The 24,381-nt window shown below is 42.6% G+C and overlaps 2 protein-coding genes across 6 annotated transcripts in view; both read right to left on the reverse strand.

Annotated features, from left to right (window-relative positions):
- Positions 1-972: 972 nt before the first annotated feature.
- On the reverse strand, positions 973-11,128 carry cse1l (CSE1 chromosome segregation 1-like (yeast)). Of its 2 annotated transcripts, XM_010881307.3 has the most exons (25): positions 11,035-11,128; positions 9,840-9,930; positions 9,600-9,742; positions 9,413-9,514; positions 9,109-9,254; positions 8,907-8,997; positions 8,627-8,734; positions 8,447-8,539; positions 8,174-8,341; positions 7,764-7,893; positions 7,592-7,657; positions 7,280-7,482; positions 7,092-7,176; positions 6,927-6,988; positions 6,679-6,815; positions 6,331-6,434; positions 6,152-6,249; positions 4,630-4,780; positions 4,277-4,485; positions 4,057-4,154; positions 3,701-3,786; positions 3,470-3,551; positions 2,520-2,666; positions 2,213-2,444; positions 973-1,888 (listed from the first exon to the last, which is right to left on the reverse strand). In XM_010881307.3, the coding sequence occupies exons 2-25, from the start codon at positions 9,922-9,924 to the stop codon at positions 1,799-1,801; spliced, it is 2,916 nt and encodes a 971-aa protein (XP_010879609.1). In that variant the 5' UTR covers positions 9,925-9,930; positions 11,035-11,128; the 3' UTR covers positions 973-1,798. The 2 variants fall into 2 exon arrangements, with proteins under 2 accessions (XP_010879609.1, XP_010879610.1); XM_010881308.3 differs by lacking the exon at positions 9,840-9,930 and having other exon boundaries at positions 11,035-11,119.
- A 2,601-nt stretch (positions 11,129-13,729) lies between these two features.
- The window catches only part of pbrm1 (polybromo 1), a 30,899-nt gene continuing 20,247 nt past the window's right edge, over positions 13,730-24,381 (reverse strand). Inside the window, exons 23-31 of one of the 4 annotated variants that reach the window (XM_020055857.3) lie at positions 20,116-20,273; positions 18,648-18,831; positions 17,319-17,568; positions 16,928-17,129; positions 16,284-16,355; positions 15,051-15,209; positions 14,667-14,704; positions 14,352-14,550; positions 13,730-14,162 (exon numbers count right to left, since the gene is read on the reverse strand). In XM_020055857.3, the coding sequence (XP_019911416.2) occupies positions 13,999-14,162; positions 14,352-14,550; positions 14,667-14,704; positions 15,051-15,209; positions 16,284-16,355; positions 16,928-17,129; positions 17,319-17,568; positions 18,648-18,831; positions 20,116-20,273 (1,426 nt within the window). In that variant the 3' untranslated portion in view covers positions 13,730-13,998. Of the gene's footprint in view, positions 14,163-14,351; positions 14,551-14,666; positions 14,810-14,961; positions 15,210-16,283; positions 17,130-17,318; positions 17,569-18,647; positions 18,832-20,115; positions 20,274-24,381 lie in introns of those variants that run through there. The other 3 variants (XR_004574666.1, XR_004574667.1, XR_002198096.2) reach the window with 3 other exon arrangements.

A 24,381-nucleotide genomic window follows, 5' to 3' on the forward strand; every position in this document is an offset into this window, starting at 1 on the left:
CAACATTTTTTTTTGGAACATTATGACTGAAGAAACCTCAATGTTTTTGTTATCACATTTTACCTAATCTAATCAAAATGTACACTGAATTTCAATATGCAGAAATAACTGTCAGATGCCCCACACAATTCCATATTGGTTATTGATGCCAGTTTTACAATTGTTTTTACTGTTCCAGTCAAAATGGAACTGATAAAGACCCCACAAGGTGCTTCATTAGTCCAGACCTCATAAGATCATGCTTTACAAATATGTCCCTCAAAGTCAGTTCCACTACATGTATCCATTGCAAACCCCTAATCAGGGACATATCCTTCCTTTCTACCTGATCAATAATTGCACCCACCTGGTGTTCCATGTCTAAGTCCCTGTTTTGGGGGTTGCAATTAAACAATCGGCATGAAAAGGATCCATATAAACATTGTGCTGTCAAAAGGCCTTTGTATTATCTCACCACTAACTACTGTAACAGCAAATTTGGAGCAGTGTAGTTCAATGTCTCACTAACCCATATATTGTTCACAAATGAGAGCCTGGTTAGCATTAAACATGCACCGGCCCATCCTTATATTTTAGACACTAACGCACGCTGGCTGCAGGATTAGCAAAGGCTCTACTCGGCCAGCATCATCACACACGCAAACTGTCATCGAATGCAAGTAACTTTCTGCTATCTAGCACCCTCTACAGGAGGGAGTGGAGTACTACAATACCCTGTCAGCAAATACCAAATACACATGAACCTAAATTGAACTGTTCCTACCTTTTGAAAACATTATGTACCAAAAATGTTTATTCCTTAAAATTTGCATGAAATTGTAAGAATCAAATATTTTATGTAAACAAAGTATACTGAAAAAAAAATATTAATACAAATGGAAACTATTTAAAAGTTTACTTAGTTAAAGCTGATAAAGACAGGAAATGCTTATTAAAAATGTAATAGAACGAGAAATAAGCTCTGGGCATATGAAACATTTCAGTTCCCTTTTATTTAAACTCATGAAACAGTGTTGGCACTATGTTGCACTTATACATGAAGCACAATTAGCTGATTTATTGGTTTGACAAGATCTGTAACTGACAACTCAGAATGTATACAAGTGTCTCTTTATTAACATTCAGACAGTGTGAAAACTAAGACCAGACATAAATACAATGCTACAAGTAACTACATGCAAAGGGGAAAAAAATGAAGCATTATGATTAGGTACCAGAACCTCTAATCTTCCTGTAAAAACAAAGGAAATCTATTGAAAAACAAGGAAAAATAAACATTTCCCATTTGATTCTGCAAACAGCCACAAAGTCCAATTCAGCCAGTTAACTCCAGAGTGCTGTCAATGTCGGTCGCTGGGTTGGGGTTTTCAAAGCATGTCCTAGAATACTGTCATGTGCAATGAAATGTTATGACAATCAAGATAAGCAGATACATTAGTCATATTGAGGCATGATGCTCACACAGCTGAGTGTTGGTGAAGCCAGCCATGCTCAATTTGTTATTACCTCACTGCAGGCCAATACAGGAGACTCCATTGTCCAAAAACAATTGAGGCGCTCTTTATGGTAACGCACTGTCATTTATTTTATCACTACATTTAAAAACCCTTAAAAATACCAAATTCGCAGGAAAACAGGTCAACTCGTTGTCTATCATCAGCAAAGTAATCAGTCTTCTGTCCATTCAGTCCTGGTGAGTGTCTCTGTTTTAGTGTGGCCCATGAGTGACAGACAGTGCCCAGTCAGTGTGCAGTGTCGTTGTCTCCATTTTGCAGCAGTGCGAAAGGTTTGTCCGTCTTCACACAAGTTGTACAGAGGCGGCCTGGAGGTAACCCTGCAAATACTGGAGGGCCTCAGCATTAAGGCTAGTGCTCAACATAGACGGGACCTGTCAACAGGAGAACATGAGAGATTAAGAATCTGCTTAGCAGTGTTAGCAGATTATAATAGCATTTCCCATGATGTCCTTCTGTTACAATCAGGGTGTGGATTCACTTTACCTACTGAAGCTCAATAACCAAAAGAGAATTTATCAAGTTTCCTAACAGGTGTGTTATTCAATAAATAATAAAAAATTTAACGACCAGCTGATACATGAGCCAACAACAAGATTGGAACAGTGGAAAGGAGGTTCAATCTCTTGTTATTCACTCAGGCAACCCACTGCCACTAACATAGCCCAGTGTAAGAGCATTTTCATCTATCAACTTACTCTTCCAGGACACGCAGTGGAGAGCTTGTGGAGGGACTGGGCTAACAGGAGCTTTGGGTTGTTGACTGCCTCTCCAATGGGATCGTGCTCCTTCTTTCCTGCAAATGCCAACTGGGAGAAGGCCGTCTGGTAACCAGGCGTGTCCTCAATGTCAATGAAGTGCTCGTCATCAGGGATACTATCATCCTCTGGTAGCTCAAACAGACCAATCAGGGCCTGGAGCAACGGGGTCCTAAAGAAAAGCACAAACAATTTAGCAAATCATTGAGCAGAAACATTATAGTAACACCCCCGGACAGTGTCGTACCAGAGTTTAGTGTACTCTGTGTCCATCATGGCAGGGCACTCAGTGAGTATCTTGGTGATTCCTACAGCACAGATCTTCTTCTCCACTGGGCCAGACACCTTCTGCACCTCTGGAATGACTATCTTCTCTAGCACCATCCCAAACATCCTACAAGAAAGAGATGACCCAGCATTGAAAAGCTCTCTTTATATATTACAGTAAGACCATTGTCATTCTCACAAAAATACAAATGCAGTCAAAAACCAACAGCCTTGAATTTAAATCAAGCAGAATGTCGTTTGTCCCGTTTCTCCAAATTGGTTGAACGGCAATTTTTTAGGCACCGGCATTTCACTACAGGCGCGAAATTAGATCATAAATAATTGCTATAAAATACATGTTCAATTCAATCATTTAAATGAAGGCAATGTGAAGGGTAAAAATGAACTTGTTTCACTGCACCTCTATACAACTGGATGTTTGTATGCAATCCCTTGACATGACTAGATCAATCATAACCTGGAACATCGAACTTCTCAATCTGGTCCTCAGTGAGGGGCTCCACATAACCACATGTTTAGATACATACACACTCAGCACAAGAGTATATAGCTATATATGTGCAGCTTCTAAATAATCAAAATTTCAAACAGCTACAGAACCCATTAGCCTCATGATGAGCATGTTCACTATTGTTTCAAACTGTATACCCTACCTACTTACAGGGGCAGAGTACTGGAGCAGCCCGACTACTGCTGGGGTGTGTGGTTCTAGAGAAGGGATTTATGTACAAGTAAAACCAGACAAACTATTTCTTCACTGATGTTTGTCTCATTTCCATTGTAGCACCCCTAAAACCATGTTGATGGTGATATGACGTTAGGCTCCCCGTCTCTGGTCTAGTTTCGCAATAGTTTCGTTAATACATTAACGGACACAGACAATTAATGACAATCTCACAACAGACTTACTTGGGCTGTATGCTGTCAAAAATTTCCTGCAGAGCAATGGCCCCGTACTTGACACCATACAGATTAATAAACACCATGAAACCTGTTGGGGGGGGGGGGGTATTTAGTGCATTGACAAACCAGACAATTTTCAAACAAAGCTAATACAAAACAATCTGCTAACAAAGGGATGTGTTGGTCCAATTGTACCTTCTTAAATGAAAAATGTCATTATTTTCAATCTGTACTTACTCTTGATGAATTTGGTGGTTTTGGAACTCTGCAACCTCTGGAAAAGCAGGATGAAGATCTGTTTCCTGTACTGAACAATGGACTCCCTGCAAAAGTGATAGAAAAGAACAAAACTCCTGACAGATAGCCCATGTGAATTTTTTAGAACATTCTCACAATAGTGAGGAAACCTAACATACGAAAATGTTGTTGCAGCCCTGAACTTGCACAACTGATCAATCAAGGTCTTAATTAGTTCTCTATTTGAACCAGTTGAGCGAGCTCTAAAATCAATCAAAGGCATGGGCCAGCTGGGGGTCCTCAAGAAGTTCAAAAATCTGTTTTAGAAAGCAAGCAAGTGTAGGTGGTTGACTCACGTGGGCATGTGCTCTATGATGCTGTTCATAAGGTAGAAACCTTGGTGGTCGTTGGCCTTGGAGGCTATGAGCTTCTGGAATACACCTAACAGACCAGGCTTTGCAGGGAGAGTAGTTTAACAGATCGCAAATTAAAATGCGCACAGCAGTCGTTAAATTAAGATATTTTACATAGCAGTAGATACAGCACAGGTCCTCTTAACACTATGCCAATACTCACTATTTTGTCAGCAGCAGAGCTGGCTATGGTGGCGGCCCCCTTCTCCAGGTAAGCCTGCAGCAGGCGCACCAGAGGGGGGATGTTGCCAGTGCGTTCCCACAGCACAGGCTGCAGCAGGTGGGGGAACAAGGCCATGTAAGAGTTGGGGATGGAGCTGGTGTGGATCTCCAGTAGCAGGGACATCACCTGGAAAACATATGGTACAAACTCTGCAAAACAAGGAAAAGGAGATGTAAGAAGGGCAATGAATCAGGTGGCAACTTTAAAACCCGTTAACAAGCTGGCATACAGGAATTACAGGGAATGGCCTCCCAACCCATCCGAAGGTTACAGGGGTTAAGAGCATAACATGCCTTGTACATCATTCTGCAGGATTTCAGTGAAGACTGGGAAGAGGGCCTCCTCGAAGCTGCCCACAGTCGCAGGGTTGGCTTTGCAGGTGATACGGATGGACAGGCACAGCGACTCAAACAGGTAATGGTTAAAGTGCGGCTTGCTGGGGTTCTGAAAGAAACAAGGTGTACCTCACTCAATCTGGCACTGAAGTACATTATAAGAGCAGCAGGGCAAATTTTTCTAACACCTTATCCTCCCCTGTCACGTTCACAAGAGGGCAACAGTCCACTACTACTTCTGAATAAGAAGCGACTTGAGGCAAAACAAAAAGCGAGTGGGAAAAGTCTGTACTTGGCTTAAGCAGCAGGAGCCCACAGACCACAGAGGATGGCGGAGGTGGCGTGAGGAAGGTGTTCATGACACACCTAAGGTCCCTTGATACTGAGTTTTTCAACACCACAAGGTATCCGATTGCTGGACAGGCAAATCCCTTCATGTATACTTTTTGCTTACTGACATTCTGCTGAAAGTATCCACGTGACAAAGCAGTGGATCAGAAAGGTTCCAGGAACACAGTGGCAAATTCAATTCACTTGGACTACAGATCCCCAGACTGCAACTGAATATGGTATCTTTGGGGGCGATGGGACAGGCATTTGGTCACAGGGAAGTATCCGCAGCAACTATGTAGATGTATATTTTGTGTGTGTGTGTGTGTGTGTGTGTGTGGGGTGGGGGTGCGTGTCCAGACACCGTACTACATGCAGTGTTTCCCTGTTACTGTAATAACAGCGGAGGCATGTTGTTGTGATAATAAAAAAATTTGATAAACGAAATATGATTTTCCAAGTTGAGCGCAGTTTACCAACGCAAAGTTGACGATCACACGAGCGTCACTGTCCTGGCTACAGAGCAACAACGTCCTGCGCCCGACATTTGGAGTATCCAACTAGCAAGTGATGTCAGAGAAACGTAACTGGCTGTGTCGGTCCACACGCACTTGTGTTGAACTGTCAGTAAGTGGCGAGGACACTGATATAAAGAAGGTGGTCATCGTCTGTGCGACAACCAAAGGTAAGACGTTAGCTAACCACAACTAGATAGCTACAATAGATTAGCGTCATGCTGAAAACATTACAGATTCTGCAGCAACAACAAGACCTTCAGTTTCAGTATCATTATTATTTTCAGAACTATTTTGTACCCCCTCTTTAACCCCCAATGCAACACATTAGTAGCCAGTGGCTTTCATTAGGAGTCTGGGAGGCGATTCATGAATAGTTCAGAGAATGGATAACGGAGAGTAAGTTATTATTAGGTAACGATGTTAAGGCAGTATTGTCAAATAATGACAAGGGAAAAGTATTTTTGGTGTACAGTGAGGACGTTTTAGCATTTCATGCAGCAAGCTTTTTATATCATTGATGCTGGCATGTCAGCTCGCAACCTCCCCACCACAGGAGGGGAAAAACACATGGGCGTACCTAATAAACTGACAGAACATATTTACAGCAGACAAGGAATGAGGGAGCCACCTACCTTGCTGACCAAGAGCAGCTTGTGAGTAAGCTGGCCAATAAGAGTGGGGATGTAAGGAACAATGGCCTCTTGGAGGAGTGAGAAGCTGCGCATGATGGCTGGAACAGAATGAAAGATGTCAGGATAAAAGACAAGGATCAGGGCACAGGTTTGTGGCCCCCCAGACCGCACGCTCCTACCTTTCATAATATATTCGTTCTCTGAAGAGCCAGGCAGAGCAAGGGCCTTGAACAGGTTGTTGAGCAGCTGTTCTGTGAAGGGGGCCATCTCCACCGGAGTGATGCTGAAAGACGTGACATATTATTAATCATTACTAACAGGAGACGGGAAAGTTACAAACTAAGGTCACAGCAAATTGAATGGCTCATTGTCTTATAGTAAGCTGAAGTCCATGTCTAGTCATTTAACTGTAGCTGGGTAACTCCCAGGTATGCGTCAAAAGAAGAATTTCTCAATGTTCAATGTGTATTTCAACTATCCAGAGTTTGGTTCCAATGTTTAGACCATCACAACTAGTTCGTACTGACAGTGTGGAGTTGTTAGGGCCCCTCATGGTGAATAGCCTCTCCAGAGCATGGGCAGCATAAGTGTGCTCTACTGTGCTTTCTGCCTGCAGGTGGGCCACCAGAAGAGGGACAGCCTGCAGCAGCTGCTCTTTGGGCAGCTGGAAGAGGGGACAAAACAAGTGGTTAATCACAGACTTAGTAACTGGGATAAACAATTAATTTTACAATGGCAGACAACCATTAAAAAAAATATATGAAAGAAATCCTACCTGACTCCTGAAGATCATGACGTATTTGATGGCATCGGACTTTAACACCGGGAATTCATTAACTATAATAGAAAAGAGTAGACATTGTATAAGGACAGATACAGTACTCCACAGCTGTAATAGCAAACTAATTAATCAGTAGTTTTTGTTCAATTTTAAACTTACCGTTCGGGGATTTCAGGTCTGTGAGAATGTGGTTCACAAAGAATTCTGTGAGGTTCACTAACTCGTTAGCTTGCGTTATACCATGCTGAAAAAGACAGCATCAATTGCTTAATGTCTCTACTGCTATACATTTTTATAACCCATCACGTTAGATAAATATTTCAATATGATAGGTATTCTGACCATACCTTTGCTGTCTGGGCTTTAGAGGCCAGCGATGTGACCAGGTATATGGCAGCGTCTTTATGCTTCCAGTTCATCCTTGGGTTCTTGGCATACTCCCCAAGCATGGAATTTACATAACCAGAGAAGATGGCTGTGACCGGGCCCTCAAAGAACTTGCACAGGCCTCTCACCAAGTCACAGGCAGCCCTGCGCCGAGTGTCTATGTCTGCAGGGAGGCAACAGAACGGAGAGGGTCAACACCAGTGTAGCCTGCAAAAGCATCCTTCAACAGGCTTCCTGTTGACGCAAGTTCATTTAAACGGTCGGGTTGTTACCGGAGCCTTCCAGGTCTCGTCGAATGTATTCCTCGGAGTTGTCCTCAAAGGCCTCCTCATCAGCACCTGGATGTAGAACACCACGCATCAGTATCAGAGACCACTACGCAGATCGCCGCCAAGACCATGTGTACAGATTAACATCCAAGACAGTATAAAGGTCTCGGCTTACTTCTGAACTCCATGTTGGGGACAATGACTTTCTCACAGATGCTGGTGAGAGTGTTCTGGTCTTCAAACAGATGCTTGTAATGTGGCCTTTCACACACAGACGCCAGGAACTGAATCGCATTGCTCACAAGCTATACATCACAAAAGAGTAAAAGCATTATTAATTTAATTATTATTTAATCAGGTAAGTGACTTGAGAACCAACTCTCATCTATCAAGGAATACCAGGCCAAAGGAATTCAAATCCTGGACAATACAGAACTCTACATGGTGGAGCCCATTCATAAGGATGCAATAGTTGACAGTCAAACATGGTGGGACTCCAGTTAGCTGTTAATTGACCAGGCATTTAAAATCTTTAGAAAAGCATGACAATTTGCAGGTACATGAATGTAATGACAGAAGGCTCACCAGGTCATACTTGACCTCCTGGCCAGTGGAGACCAGCAGGTTCCAGATGGCGGTAACAAAGCGAGGCAAGTAAGGCTGGAACTCTTCATCATACTTCTGGGCATACAGAGCAGCATTGTCACAGATCTGAGACTTGAGCAGCTCCAAAAGACCTGCCTCCTCTTCATCCTGTTGGGAAAAGAGAATTTTTAAAAGATAGAATCCACCCTGATAAATGAATACCAAACTGAGAACTTCACAGTGATTGTGTAGTTAACGCCAATGTCTACACACGTCAGTTTGTAGTAGCTTGTTATCCAAGGTCAACAGGTTATGGAAATTAGACATCCAGGTCTCCATGTTGTCCTCAAAGAACTCTGGAAGGTCCTATGAGAGCAGAGACAAGTGATTACGGAACCCTGCCAAACACAACGTGTCGATGTGGCGCCAAGCCGGTAATAAGCGTGGGTGCACCTGGAAGTTGAGACTGTAGAAAAGCTTTGAGATCAGCGTCAGGGACGAGAACAGGATCTTCAAAGCATTGATATCTGTCGCATGGGTCTGACACAGCTCAATGGTGGCCTGAGGGAAACAATGGACAAGAATAGCAGACAATGAATGAGCAACGTATAAATAAGGTAGGTCCTGTGAGATGAAAGCATGGGGTGAGTCCCACCAATTTTAAGGACCAAGTTTGTTTATATGTGATATACATGCATATTAAAACATGATTCACTATGTAACCACCGCTAACCTTGAAAAGTTCAGTAAGCGGATTGGCAAATGTGTCCAACACCAGTTTAATCTCCAACCACAGTTCGTTTGATTTAAACTCATGTCGATACCTGGGAAAACAAATAATCAGTGCAAGGATCTTTAAAAAACGTATAAAAAATAAAACAAAATAATTAAGAAATCCTTTCAGAGGACCACTCATTATGCCCTTGGGGGTTTACCTCTTGAAAAGAGAGTGTGCAGTACGCAGTACTCCGTTGATGATGTGGAAGTCTCCGCTCTGAAAGCGAGTCACCATCTCAGTCAGGAGGTCCGGCCACTTAAGAGGGAAGTCCTCCCTGCCAATGATGCTGATGGCATCACTCAACTGTGGAAGATAAAGTAAAAAACCCTTTTCTACAAAATCTCCCTTTTTGATTTTGTAAAACAATTAACCTAAAAGATTAAGGAAAGTTATTCAAATCAGACTTAGTCCGGGAGGAAAGGAGTCAAGTAATATCATCTACTCATGTATAGTAGACTCACCTGTTTCTGAATCTGTTCAGGGCTGCTCAACATCAAATTGACAATGTTGGCTTTGATAGTGGTTCTGTCTGGATCCGATATCTTGTTTGGTTCATCTTCAATCTGGGGGAGACATTATGTATGAAGTTATACATGTCATCTCAACAACCAGGTTAACAATACATGCACAATTGCAACTATAACTTACTATGCGCCAGTTCCTCTTGATGTAGTTTTTAAAGGTGACAGCTGCACACACCCGAATCACATTGTCCTGGGATTTCTCCAACAATGTAAGCAGCAATATAGGGTAGTTCTGATTCCCTTCAACTGACTCAAGAAACTTTTCAGCTGAAATGAAATTCCACATTCCAGTTAAAAACAATGATAACTTACTGAATGCAAGCATGCATTGTGACTGATCAAGCATTAGTCTGAGCACCAATACCTGGACGTCTCACAGATGGATCTGGGTCCAGAGTTTTACGCATAAATTCTGTGAGGGTCTGAAGGTTTCCATCATTCAGCTCCATTGTGCTCTAGTAAGATATTAAGTTAGAAACAGCAGTGAGGGTCTCAAGTTGTGGATTAGTAACTTATCATATTAGTTGATTAGGTATATTTTGCCTACGTTTGAAAAGATACAGCTGCTGACTGTCATCCATTATAGATGATCCGTGCCTTTACCTAGCTAGCTTCCAACCCTCTTTGCAATCATGGACCGTAACTTCACATCATGAATTCAAAACAAAAGCCTCAGGGTGGGGTTATATTCGAATCTATATTTATTAGTGATGTCATTCTCGTTAGCCTTGGCTACATCGTTCCTGAAACAGCTACAAAAATACGTTGGCCTAATGCTCACAACTGGTAGCTCCATCATAATTCACCTCATGCCAAGTTTCCCCCCGAACTGATTGTAGCTAAATGACAACATTTGTGCGCCAATGAAATGCGTTACTTTTCAGATACTTCGCCCAAACACAGTAAATCTGGGGAGGGACTTAGTGGATGCAGTTAGCCAACCGCTAATAGCTTACTACTCTGGAATGATAACGCTCATTCAAAGTACCTACCTCACTGTTATCATTAGCGAGCAGGCTAAGTTACAGTACCTAGCTAGTTCGTTTAGGCCAATTGTAGAGGAAATTGCCGACACGAGTTCCAAGACAAACACTTTATAGAGTAGGAAAAAAATACAATAAATCAAAGCTTGCAAGTTGATTGAACTAACGACTGAGCAAGTACACTTAGTTTGCTAGGTAGTTAGCGGGTCATGTTAGCCATGGCTGTCTGGCAGGCAAAGTCAGACAGCACGTCATATTGTTGCTCGCGTTGCGTGTTACATTTGGGCAGATCAGCCAACAAGGTGTCAGACAGCGTTCTATTCTGGGGGACAAATACATATGTAGATATTAATAATCTTAATAACAGTGTTCTGTTAACGAATAAAAGGTAGGAGGTGGCTAGCTAATGTTAGCTAGCTAGCGACTCAACTTAATAACTTGCTACCTACCTACATTTTACACGATGAGCAGATTAGAAATGGCTGACGCCGTTTACGAACTTTCTACAAGATAGCAGCTACGTACATTATGGTGAAGCATCTAATATAGCGGTGAAATTATAATTACGCCTCATACCTGGCTCCTGCTTCGAGTAGTGTCTCAGCCGGCGTGTGTGCTGTAGTACGATTCGCTCGTGCCTGACAACTTGCTTTCAAAAATCTCAAGCCACTGCGCGGTCTGTCCACTGAGCTTGCGCAAAAGAAGTTTCGAAAACCATGTTAGACACGCCCATGTATACTTGAAACGGAATGACTCCAATCAGTAGTTATTCATCAAATATGCGATAATATTACTGTTAGATCAATTGGTTTCTCCGTGCCCACAGCGAACCGGCCATCTGACCCAGAGAGACTAATATATGACTTGTCACCACATCAAACAACCTCCGAACTATAAACTAAATAGCTGCACTATACTCCACTTAACATTTGTTCCTCTCCACGCAACTTAGATAAACTATTGATATGGTAAACGTCAATATATCGAGGACACAAATTATGCCTAGTCCACAAAAAAGTCCCCAGGTGGTGCGGATGGGTAACGCCACCTCCTCCTCACTGACTCTCAGTACTGGTTCCCCCCAGGGCTGTGTGTTGAGCCCACTCATGTATTCTCTCTTCACCCACGACTGCCTGGCAACTCATGTCTCGAACACCATCGTTAAGTTTGCTGACCACACCATCATAGGCCTGATCTCTGACAACGATGAGTCAGCCTATAGAGACGAAGAAAGGTCACTGACTTCGTGGTGTCAGGATAACAACCTCCAGCTCAATATCAGCAAAACGTAGGAGATGATTGTTGATCACAGGAAGCACTCTAAAGTCATGGTGAAGGAGGCCAGGAAACGGCTCTTCTTCATACGCCGATTAAACAGATTTGGCAGGGATTCCAGGATCAATCAATCTATCAAATGTATTTATAAAGCCCTTTTTACAATAGCAGTTGTCACAAAGTGCTTTACAGAGACACCCGACCTTAAACCCCAAGGAGCAAACAACAGTAGTGTTGAATTTCAGTGGCTAGGAAAAACTCCCTAGGATACTCACCAACTTCTACAGATGAGTGTATCCTGACCGGCTGTGTCACCGCCTGGTATATGGCACTGCCCTCGACCACAAAGCACTTCAGAAGGTAAAACAGCAGAGAGCATCACAAGGTCTGACCTGCCATCCCTGCAAGATCTCTACACTGAGAGGTGTAAGAGGAGGAGCAAACGGACGGACTGTTTACCAAAACAAAACAGGCTATGGGACAGCTTCTTTCCACAGGCTGTAAGGCTGCTCAACTAGGGAACCCCTCCTCCCTTCCTTCCATAGTCCATGCACACCTGCCACTTATATCATACACACCTGTCACTTTTACATTGCACTATGGTTGTATAATTGTATAGTTATTATTATTGATTGTGTTATCTTAATTTTTTAAATTATAATTACTGTTACTTTTTAACTTTTAACTGCACTGTCTGGAGTAGAAAAACCAAGCATTTCATTGCCGTAACTTGTTATTGCAAATGAAAAATAAAGATTTTGAACTTTGAACTTGAACTTTAAGTCCCTATATATTTGAAATTGTTTTGTACAGGGGATGTGTGCGTGGTGGCCCATCGACAGAAATAACGCGAATGTTGCCTTCCGACAAACAGACTAACGGAATCCCGTCAGGGTGTACTGAGGCTACCTCAGCAGGGGTTGCAGCACCCTTACTTCCCGCGACGATATGTCCCTTTAAGGGTTGTGTAGAATACATGTAGGCAATACTATACAGAGCTCTCTAATGTTGGGACCATGTATTTACTCTATGTATACTTTTTTTTAAATCAAACTATTACTATAAGGTTAAGTATATACTATCAATTATATTTTAAAGGGACAATACGATGTTTTCACTGTAAATCATAAAAACAAGCAAAAATGACCAGTGGACATCTCCAGTTAATGCTTTAAATTGTTGCAAATTATATTTTTCTACAAAATTAATCAGTGTCTGATTTCTCATTTAAACTTTCTCACCAGGAGATTACAAGTCATTTGCATAAGTCAGTGCAAGTCAGTTTGCATTGACTTGTAATCTCCTGATGCTCGCATTAGACACTCACAGTACTATCCTTCTCATCCTAAACCACCCTGGACTAGCTAGTACTATGCCAGTCTTATTCGGTAAGGGAAGATGAGACAAGTCGTGTTATTGTTTAGAGACAGCATTCTACACAGTGCCCCTTTGTGGACATTTGTGGACATATTGTATTCACCATTTTGAAATGACAAATGTTTTTATACACTGTGAAAAAAGTTGGCTATTTGTCAGTTCATTGATGGTTGTTTCTGTTTTGTGAGGTCTGTCCAATCACATAGTGAGGCATGAAAGCAATCAATGTATTCATTCTAGGTTTTGGATTTGCCTTCGGGTTAACCCTGAACCTAATTGGGTCTGTTACAGTTTAACACTCCACAAGAAGCCTTGGGGGGAATGATTATGGAAGTAATTACACATCCTGGAAAAAAGGAGTGCATAAAGGCACGTGGGGGCCATACACACTACTGAGTCACATCATGAGTTTTTATTTTCGGTGTGAGTCTGAATCCAGCCGTCAATCGGTTGGTGATTTTGGTTTCCATTGACTGTTGTTACATAATTATGTTCTCAACTAATTGTATCTTTAATATATTTCCACCATCGAGACCCAGGGTGTTCCATTCATTTCTTTGAACAGTTAATATGTGTTAATATGGCTGTGTGGGAATCCTAACCCTATGACTAAGCAGAAAAAAAACAAGTCCATTTTCAGATTTGTTGTTAAATAAAAAGGTTTATCCATCACAGCACCAAAACATTCAATTAAATAATAATGCACTTGTTAGAACAATGAAAATGCAAATACAAAACAGCTTGAACAAAGTAAGCGAGAACATTTAATCATTCCACAAATGAATGACAACTTTACATGACAACAACAAAACAATGTTCACCTTTCTTTGTAATGAGCCTAACACGCCTTTCCTGTTTGATAGTGTAAGGAGCAGTAGCCCAGACATTCTAAAGGTTGTAGGTCTGACTGATGTTCAGTGTGTCGCGCAGCATCAGGTCCCGCAGACGCCACAGCGCGTCTGCCATTGTGGAATGGGCGCCCTTGCTCTTCAGCCAGTGGTACGGCAACCTACTCTCCTGCTCTTTGGTCAGCCGCATCTCTCTTTTTCGAGCTGCTCAAACACAATACATAAAGTCGTTACATGCTAACACTCACTACATTAACAGAACACTATTCAGATGACAATGCCCCCCACCCCCGTTCTTTAAGTTAATACACTCAATTAATTAAATACCATACATTAAGTGATTTGTAGATTTGTTGACGTTTGAATCACTTTGTTTCAGTGTGGAGAACTTACCTGAGAGAGTTTGGTCCCACTTGCTGATGGTGGAAGACTCTGCATTAAGTCCCTCAATGTACTTCAGGTATGCGTCCGAGTGGAGCAGGCGCTGGGGCTTGGGTGGTGGGGCTACAAATATTGGTGTTGATGGTTGTTGGAGGGCAGGCTGGCCGTGTCCTGGGTAGGGTGGTGGAGCCTGCTGCCCATGACCAGCCATCTAAAAAGAAATCCATCAATTTCCTCTAACCATAAAGATGTGTGTAATAAAATAGCAAGCATTGAGTCCACAGTATTTGATTTTCTAGAATAAAGTTGTGTAAAAGTGTAGATTACCTGGTTTCCATTGGGACCAGCAGTACTCATGAAGACACCTGTAGGGAAGGGCATTAATATATACGGTCACAAAGTACTCCAGGCCATCTTGGATTCAGTTGTGTACTACTGACTTTGGGCCATTAAAGCCTCTCGGCAGCAATCTGTAATGAAGGTAAAGGTACTTCAGAGGACATTCAGACATACTGTTTCCACAGCTACAGTATAATTTAGCAAACCTATTTTTCAATCACTCAGGGACTGAGTTTTAGATGTGTGAATGGCTGTTGACTGTTTAGTCACTACAGGACCTCACCCTATGTTACAGGTAGCCCCTCCAGTGGGTTAGAGTGCGAGACAGGAAGCTGGGGCGTGCAGGGGGCGTGGTTGTTTAAGTGCTCTTACCCGGGTGTGGCATGCCAGGAAACCCGGGCATACCCAGCATCAGGTGATGATGGGATAAGACAGGCAACCTCATGTGATGTGGTGGCATGTCAGTCATACTAACCATGCCGTCCACTGGGCCCTGCAGCATCATGCATGGCATAAATGTACCCCTCATGCCTTTGGGGGGGGAGGAAGGCATAGCAACACAACAGATACATGCATCAGTGCAGCATGCAACTACAATTACCTAGAAGTGGTCATGCACTGAATAAATAACTAAACACCAATTTACAATGAAGACATTTGAGATTCCATAATCAGATCTTTGTACACATGGAGTTACAAGCACTACTTGAATCATACTGATGGTATTAGAGTGCCAAGAATTAAAATACCCAAAGTTCCTGTTATTGTTAGATTATTAGATCGGCCTACTGGAATGTGATGTTCTGGGCTTTAGGGAGTCATAGTTTCATTAGGCAAATATACAACCATTTACATTAACATGATTTGTAAGGAGGACATTTCAATTAGGGATGCACCGATAATTCATATCACAATCGGCCGATGCCGATACTGATGTTTTGTCATTTCTGCACGTGTAGCATGGTATAAATTAAATAAGAATGTTACATTTGAGAATGTTTCTTATTTCAACAAATGTAAATTCAATCATACAAAAGACTCAATAACAAAAGACTCAAAATAAGTCTGATAATGAATGGAAAGTGGTTAATTTATTTGATAAATACACATTACCTTCCTGTAATTATACACTGCCAGGATATAAGTGCATTATAGTAGCCAAGGTATTTAACTCTCTAACAAACGCTTTAACAAATGCCATTGGCTTTTGTATAAGTAGCAATTTGCTAAGGAGTAATTTGTTTAAATTAGCTTGGTTTCTGAAGATAGTGCTCTGGCATAGTTTGCAGGATTAAGAACACTTAATGTCTAAGTATCAATTAATTACAAATACAAGACAGAAAATGACTGATTGCATAAGTGTTCACCCCTTTTAGTCAATGTGGTAGAGGCACCTTTGAAAGCAATTACAGCCATGTGTCGAACTGGATGAGTCTCTACACACTTTGCCATCTTTGCAAAGTCGCCTCATCATTCTAACAGATCAGCTTCTCATTGCAGCACATGTTTTCTTCAACTGAGTCCACCCCACTGTTAGGGGCTCGCTGACCATCATGCTATGATTAAGTATGATCACGGGAGTCAGGGAAAGAACAACCCTCATACCTGCTCTAGGAGAAGCCAGCTGCTGGGCTGCCCTCTCCCGCTCCTGCTGCTCAGCCACTTTAGCTGCTCGCTCTACAAATATGACAAAAAACATACTTTTACAACTTTTTGCAGTGGAATTGGCAGAGATGTTACAGTAGAAAACACATACTACAACATTTTAGAAACCAGAAAAAAGTCTGCTCTGGTGTATCCCTGAACGATGCAACCATAATTTTGCTGTATCCTGGTTTTCTGAGTCATTGCAAAACCTGGGTTTGAGGGGTCCCACGGGTTGAATCCTGCTTGCGGACAAGCCCAGGTGTCCCACGAGTTCAATCCTGCTTGCAGACAAGCCCACCGGTCCCATGGGTTAAATCCTGCTTGCAGACAAGCCCAGGGGTCCCACGGGTTGAATCCTGTTTGCGGACTAGCCCAGGGGTCCCACGGGATGAATCCTGCTTGCGGACTAGCCCAGGGGTCCCACAAAAGGTGGTGCAATTGGCAAGCACCGCACAGGGTTGGGGGATAGTAACTGAATATGGCTGCCCTGCCTAGTCATGCTCTAGCAACTCTTTGACGTCATAAGGCAGGGCCTTAATCAAGTCGCATTGCACAAAAATGGGGAGAAAACCTGGGACAACAAAATGTGCAAGATCTCTTACCCTCATAATCTGCTTTCTTGGGAGCCTCCAGGTTCCTCCACTCTGTGCCCACCAGACGGCTCAGCTCCCCAAAGGAGAAATCGGGGTGTTGGGCCTTGATAACTGCACGCATTTCACTGCTGAACAGAATGTAGCCGCTCATGTTGATTTTTCTCTTGGAGCCCTCCTTCTTAGACATTCCCTTAATGGACTTGGGAGTGGACTGTAGTGGGGTAAGAAAGTGTCATGTAATCGCTATACAACAGTCATTACTACACACACACTAAAAGGCTGCAAGGCTTTATCTAGAATCTAATAATGAACATGCAAATCAGCAGAGACAGTTGACAGGTCTTATCAGGTTGCAAGGATCATACCAGTAACTTTTGAGACAAATGTAAAAGAGGTTTACCTTCCCAACATAACCACATATTTGCCCAGTGCATGTTGCGGCTCTGACCTGTGGAGGGGTGTAAGGCATGTCCATGTCACTGCCTGCCCTGGGGCTCTGGAGATGGGGTATGGAGGTGTCTCCCAGCTCCCCATCATCCTCCCCCAGGTCTTCCAACTCCTCGTCTGTCATGTCGGCAAACTTAGCCTCCAGTACCGCAATCTTTCTGTCCAGCAAAGGGGATGGCTCTTTCTGGGGCACTATCAGTTTCCTTAAAGGGACACATCGCAGACTGGTAGAGTGGTTGCAGTTCCAAATATCCCTTTCATACAGTTTCTTTAAATGGATAGTTTGTAATTCTTGGTGTGGGTCAGACAAACTTTTGGAAAGGATTATATTTCAGGTATCTGTGTGCATTCTGAAGAAAGTTGCTTACTAGCTTTTTGGCAGTTGCTAACTAGCCCTGGCATAATGCCTGGCAGTCTACGGAAACAGCAAGCAATCTTTAGTGTAAAATTTGTATGAAGTGTCTTTCAAAAAGACCTATAATATACTGGATGCTGATACACATACTATGCCCTGTCTAATTATTGGGAGGATTATACAAGGTAGCGTACATAGTTCTGTGATTATAATTAATTCAATCATATTCTGAGAAATTTGTTAGACCATAAATCATCATTAAGCTACTTCTGATATTTCATTCTGCTCTGCACTGATTACCCCTGAAGTACCACTGCATGTGTATTTTACCATTAAGTCTAGAATAAGAATAATAATAAGAAGACGCTATAATATAATTACAAAAATTATGTATAGAGCACTTTTCAAAATCAAGTTACAAAGTGCTACACATTAGCATTTCAAGAAAAACATAGAACTCAAGTTAAAAAAAGGAAAGGCTTTCCAATAAAAACAAGTTTAGGAAGTAATTTAAAAGAGATCACAGACTCAGCCGACCTGATTCCTTCTGGCAAGCTGTTCCAGAGAATCTCATGAGTGTTTTCAGGTAGCCCCTGAGTATAGGCCAAGTACCCCTAGGGGACCTAGTACCCCTGGTTGTCCACAAGCTGAGAATTTAGCAAGGCATCTGCATCATGTGTCTAGAATTTACAGGTAAAAGTATGGCATACTTGGCAAAAATGGCCCAATTGAGTCTAAAAATATCGAACTTGTTTGAAAATCATCATGTTGTCTTGAGTGCCCATACAGCGCAAAGAACCCTGAAAGTCATCAACCACAAGTTATCCCACTTACAAATGCCATTATGTTTTACTCCAGTGTTGTAGCAATTTCCTATGATTTTGCGGCAGGGTCATGTATGCCTGGCTTAAAGGTCCAGTCACTCACCTGAAGTAATACATTTCATCCTCTACCACTTTCCCAGACAGGGAGAAGCGCTTTAGGCCCTTGAATTTCTTCATCTGTTTCTCACTCTCGATGTATCGACTCTCACACAGTAAAATGTCCTCCTCAGGCACTTCAGTGGGCCGGCATGAAATATACTCTTTAAAAGTGGACACTGCACACTTTCCTGTGGAAAAAAAAGATAAAGGATATAAGTATTACACAAGCCCTGTGAAATCGGCACAGCACCGGCCATAGTGGATGCCACTCTAGCAACTCCTTGTAGCAGGTTGGGTGTCTACAAGCTTAATCACAGTTGTTCAATCAATCAATCAAATTTATTTATAAAGCCCTTTGTACAACAACAGTTGTCACAAAGTGCTTTACAGAGACTCCCGGCCTTAAACCCCAAAGAGCAAACAACAGTAGTGTTGAATTTCATTGGCTAGGAAAAACTCCCTGAGGTCGAATTTTAGGAAGAAACCTAGAGAGGACCCAGGCTCAGAGGGGTGACCAGTCCTCTTCTGGCTGTGCCGGGTGAGATATTAAGAGTCCAATTGGAATAATAAATAAATTTCTCTGGGCTAAATCCAGAGTCTATTTGATTTTAGACTAGGTCAGAAGTATGACCAGGTGGACAAGGACAGGGACAGCAACGGGCCCCCCAAACCAGGTAATCCGCAGGTGTGGACCAGGACCTCATCTCCTTCTAAAATTTAAAACTGGAGGAAACTGCGAAAAGTTAGTAGTACATCCCTCATGTACCCCAGCACAATAATATAGCAGCGTTACACCTTGGAACTGAGACGGGGGGGTCCGGTGACACTGTGGCCCTACCCGGGGGAGGCCCCGGACAGGGCCCAACAGGCAGGAAATCAATCCAACCACATTGCCAGGCATCAACCAAAGGGACACCCACCAACCGCAACCCCCCTGAATGAGTTGTTGGCTTTATAATTATAGGCTTGCCTCATCAAATCCACAGCAGGTTTGGTCTTCTCAGGAGTGTGCAGGTGAACACATCCTGGTTGAGAGAGCTGTGTGATAAGAACGACCTGCTGTGGATTTGATTAGGGAAGCCTATAATTATAAATTGGATATCACAAAACTGGGTAAAACAAATTGAAAAAATAAATAAAATTAAACTTAATGCTTCAAAATGATGTGTTTGAGGGAGTTTCTAGTCATCCTTACTACCCTGCTTTGAGCTAGTAAATTGGACCTCAGACCTGTCAGAGTAGATTCCCAAACAAAGTATACAAAACCAAGTACGATAGGCCTTTGGAAGCATGCATCAATGCGGAGCATGAGGTAGTATAGTGGGGGTAGTGCAAGTGCTTCTCAAACATAACTGTATGCCATCCCTGCACTCTCATCCTCATAAGAACATACTCAAGAGAATGTGTATGGAGCATTGAGAGTATAGAGTATATAGTATGTTAATTAGGAAATGTAAAGTTAGAGAAAATACCTATGATGCAAGTCATTGGGCAAGACTCCTCCAGGTTGCTAAGGAACACCTCCTTCTTGTAGAACATCTTTGTGGGCTCATGTTCAGTCTCCTCTGGGTGGATGAAGATGGGGCCAAAAAAGTAAGCTGCTCCATCCCGCATCCACATCTTCTCAATCCTGGCGGACAAAAAATAAACCCCATTGAGTTTACTTGAACTATAATAAATACATTATAAACATGAAAATATATAAAGTGCCTTCAGATAGTATTCAGACCACTTCACTTTCTCCAAACTTTGTGTTTTATACTTCACTTAGTTAGTTACAGTGGGGACAACAAGTATTTGATACACTGCCGATTTTGCAGGTTTTCCCACTTACAAAGCATGTAGAGGTCTGTAATTTTTATCTTAGGTACTCTTCAACCTTGAGTGATGGAATCTAAAACAAAAATCCAGAAAATCACATTGTATGATTTTTAAGTTATTAATTTGCATTTTATTGCATGGCATAAGTATCAAATACTTGTTCTCCCCACTGTATATAGTTATATGTTTTATCCCCCTATATTTTCAGGACTTTGTAGAACCTCCTTTGATAGTGATCACTGGTGGTATGCCTTTACCAGCTTTGCACGCCTGGATATGGGTAGTTTCTCACATTCTTCCTTGTAAGGACTGTCAGATTGGATGGGGAGCGTTGTTGAACAGCGATCCTTAGGTCTCCCCAAAGATGTTCAATGGTGTTCAAGTCTGGGCTTTGACTGGGACACTCAAGGCTATTGACAAAGTCCAACGCTGTCATGTGTGATAATGAAACATGCATCTTTGCTCAGGTTTGTGGTCTCTGGATCAGATTTTCTTTAAGGACCTCTCTGTATTTTGCTCATGCTTTCCTCAATCCTGACCAGCCTACCAGTCCATTGCTGCTGAGAAGCATGCCCATAGCATAATGCTCCCACCACCACACATCTCTGTAGGGACTATTTTAGCCAGGCGATCAACATACCTTGTTTTCGCCAGAGATAGCAATAAGCGCTCCGGCCATTAGTAGATTCTCTAATAGATAATCATCCAAGGGTCAATGTCTGGACTTTCCCCAACCAAAAGCCTTGGGTTATTGGTAATGTCTGCGCTAAGCTCAGAGCACAGTCCACTGCCTGTAGCTCTGGAGACCTGGAGACTTTGAGGAGGTCCAGATATGACCTATGGAAGGCTATTCAAGATGCAAAAGCTACCACAGCTCTGACCCCAGACACGGGGTCTGGACTGCAACACATCACAGACTACAAAGGGACAAATAGCAGTGATGGTCGGCCCACCACCTCTCTCCCTGATGAGCTCAAAACCTTCTATGCACGGTTTGAGGTGACCAACACCATTCCTTCTGTAAAGCTAGCCGAGGAACAGGACTGCACTCTGTCCCTAGCCACGGCAGACATGAGGAAAGCTTTTCAAAAAGTAAACACACGGAAGTTACCAGGGTCAGTTGGCATGTCCTAAGGGGGTGCGCCGACCAGCTAGCGGAGGTATTCCCCTCTATATTCAAACTCTCCCTGAATCAGTCTGCAGTCCCCACCTGCTTCAACCAGACCACCATTGTCCCCTTACCAAAGAAACCCTCCATCACCTGCCTGAATAACTACTGCCTTGTAGCACTGACCTCCATCATCATGAAGTGCTTCAAGCGGCTGGTCAAAAGCCAGCTCCAGCCTTCCTGACACATTGGACCCCCTTCAATTAGCACACCACCCCAACAGATCTACAGACAATGCCATCGTCCTGACGACAACCACCTGGAAAGGTGTAACACATACGTGAGGATGCTGTTTGTGGACTACAGCTCAGCATTCAACACTATTGGGCCCTCTACACACGTTTCCAAGCTCAGGATCCTGGGTCTTAACACCTCCCTTTGCAAATGGTTCATGGACTTCCTGATCAGCAGCCCCCAGGTGGTGAGAATGGGTAACCTAACCTCCTCTGCACTGACCCTGAGCATAAGAGCCCCTAATGGCTGCATACTCAATCCCCTCTTGTACGCTCTGTTCGCTCATTACTGTGTGGCCATATACAGCTCCAACATCATATATAAGTTTGCAGATGACACCACCATCCTGGGTCTCCAACAATGAGATCACTTACAGAGAAGAGGTAAGTGACCAGGCAACATGGTGCCAGGACAACAACCTCTCTTTCAACATCTACAAGACTAAGGAGATGATCGTGGACTTCAGGAAGTGGCAGAAAGGGAGGTCATGCCCCCATACACATCCATGGAGCTGAAGTGAAAAGTCTCCGACTTCTAGTTCCTCGTGTGTTCATCAAAGATGACGTCACCTGTTCCAGGCAAGCGGACTCAGTGGTAAAAACTGCCCATAAGCACTTATACCTGAGGAGACTCAAAGAAAAGCTATGTTAGAGTGACCACTGGGTTCTTGGTCACCAAACTCTCTTTTGCCCAGATATTTAGTTTTGCTGGACGGACACTTCTAGGAAGTGTCCTGGTGGGTCCAAACTTCTTCCATTTCACATTGATGGAGCCCACTGTAATCCTGGGAAGTTTCAATGAATGTATCTCTGAGTTCTTCAGTATCTCTGAATCAGAGTTCTACATGCCCTGTGAAGTTGGAGCATCATTTAAAAATGTGCATGCCTTTATAAATCATGTTCTATCAATTGAATTTGAGATAGCTGAACTAGCTGAACTTCAAGTTCTTATCTCAAGGATGATCAAAGGACAGGATCCATCGGAGCTTTGTAAGATCCACTCCTGCTCTCAGTTCCCTACCGGCTCTTCTACACCCCTTACCGGCACCTCTGACGAACACTGAACACTCTGCTCCTGAACGTAACTCACACCCCAGATCCCAATCATCTGAATTCTAGACACCTGTTTCCCATTATCATTCAGTCACTATTTAGTTTTCCCTCTGCTCACCATTCATTGGCCCTCATTTATCAAAAGTGCGTACACCAAATTTCCAGCGTACACCTGGCGTACACCCAAAACCACGGTGACTTTGAGATTTATCATAATGGACGTTGGCGTATGGCACTCTCAAATCCTACGCCAGCTCAGGAGGTGGTGTACGCACGTTTTGAGTTAGTGCGGAAATGCGCATGTTGAGTTATATGTACTCATCATTTATGTTATATTATGTTGTTTAATTATGATACTGACTGTTGTATAACCAAAATTGTGCAAGAGTTAATTGTGCGCATGTGTGAAGAGACGGGACTTTTATTTTGACCTGTCTCAAGCAAAAAATTGGTCGCCGTATACTCAGCCCCTGCTGCTGTTCCCTCGTGCACAGATGTTATGCAAGTGCATTGAGATGTAAACTGAAAATAAAACAGTATTAATAGTTATATTTGGAGTGATCTTTGGTGGATGGATGACAACAACATATTGCACATGGACATGGCGAAGAGAAATGAAACCTTAACAGCGCAGAAAAGAAAATCCTAACGCACTGACAAACTAAAAGATGTGATATATTATGACCTACTGTAAAAAAAACAACAACATAATTACAAACTTCAGTGTTTATTTTTGTGCAACATGGACTTCAAGATTTCATTTGTGTGACTTTACCAAAGCATTTGACTTATATGTATTCCTTCAGATGCGAGCCTGTGCGCTTTACATGACGTTTCAGGGTTAGGCCCGGCAGTTGCGCATGGACTGGGTTCAGTAATAAATGGCTTTGAATTACCAAAATATAATTCAGACTGACAAAATAATAAAAATTACATTCTTCTTCTTTTAGACAATAATAGAAATAATAATAATAACGACATTCTTCTTCTAAATAACATTGATAAATATCATGAAATAATAAGACGAATATTACAAATTGTCATGCAGTTATTAATGTGAATTAATGGTACTCCACATCACATCATCTTTTATTCCGCTTTTTAAACTGCCAAATGAAACAATTTTATTTCTTTCTACCTCCCTGGTGATCGTCTCAATCTCCACGTCAGAGAAGTTTCTCTTTTTTGCCGTCTTCCGTGTGTCCATGGCGTAAAATGAGGGCGTGGGGGAAGCGGAGACTTGAATATATAGGGGCGTGTTATTCTAATGACAATCGTTTTCAGCCGCGGCATTTATCAAGGGAAGGTATTGCGTACACCTGGATTTTAAAGGTACGCACAGTTTCATAAATCAGGCGATGAGAGGAGTGTAAGCAAAATCTTACACCAACATATACGCCCGTTTCTACGCAAGAATGATAAATGAGGGCCATTGTGAGGTGTTTGCCGTCTGACAACATACT

The sequence above is a fragment of the Esox lucius genome, chromosome 17 (assembly GCF_011004845.1).
Source record: "Esox lucius isolate fEsoLuc1 chromosome 17, fEsoLuc1.pri, whole genome shotgun sequence".
NCBI classification, from domain to species: domain Eukaryota; kingdom Metazoa; phylum Chordata; class Actinopteri; order Esociformes; family Esocidae; genus Esox; species Esox lucius.

Excerpts from the sequence above, each read along its gene's own strand:
- cse1l (XM_010881307.3), bottom strand. The coding sequence starts at position 9,924 with ATGGAGCTGAATGATGGAAACCTTCAGACCCTCACAGAATTTATGCGT. Across the intron at positions 6,989-7,091 it reads AGACCTGAAATCCCCGAACG|TTAATGAATTCCCGGTGTTA; the intron begins GTAAGTTTAAAA and ends TTTCTATTATAG. Across the intron at positions 6,435-6,678 it reads GGCCCTAACAACTCCACACT|CATCACTCCGGTGGAGATGG; the intron begins GTCAGTACGAAC and ends CACGTCTTTCAG.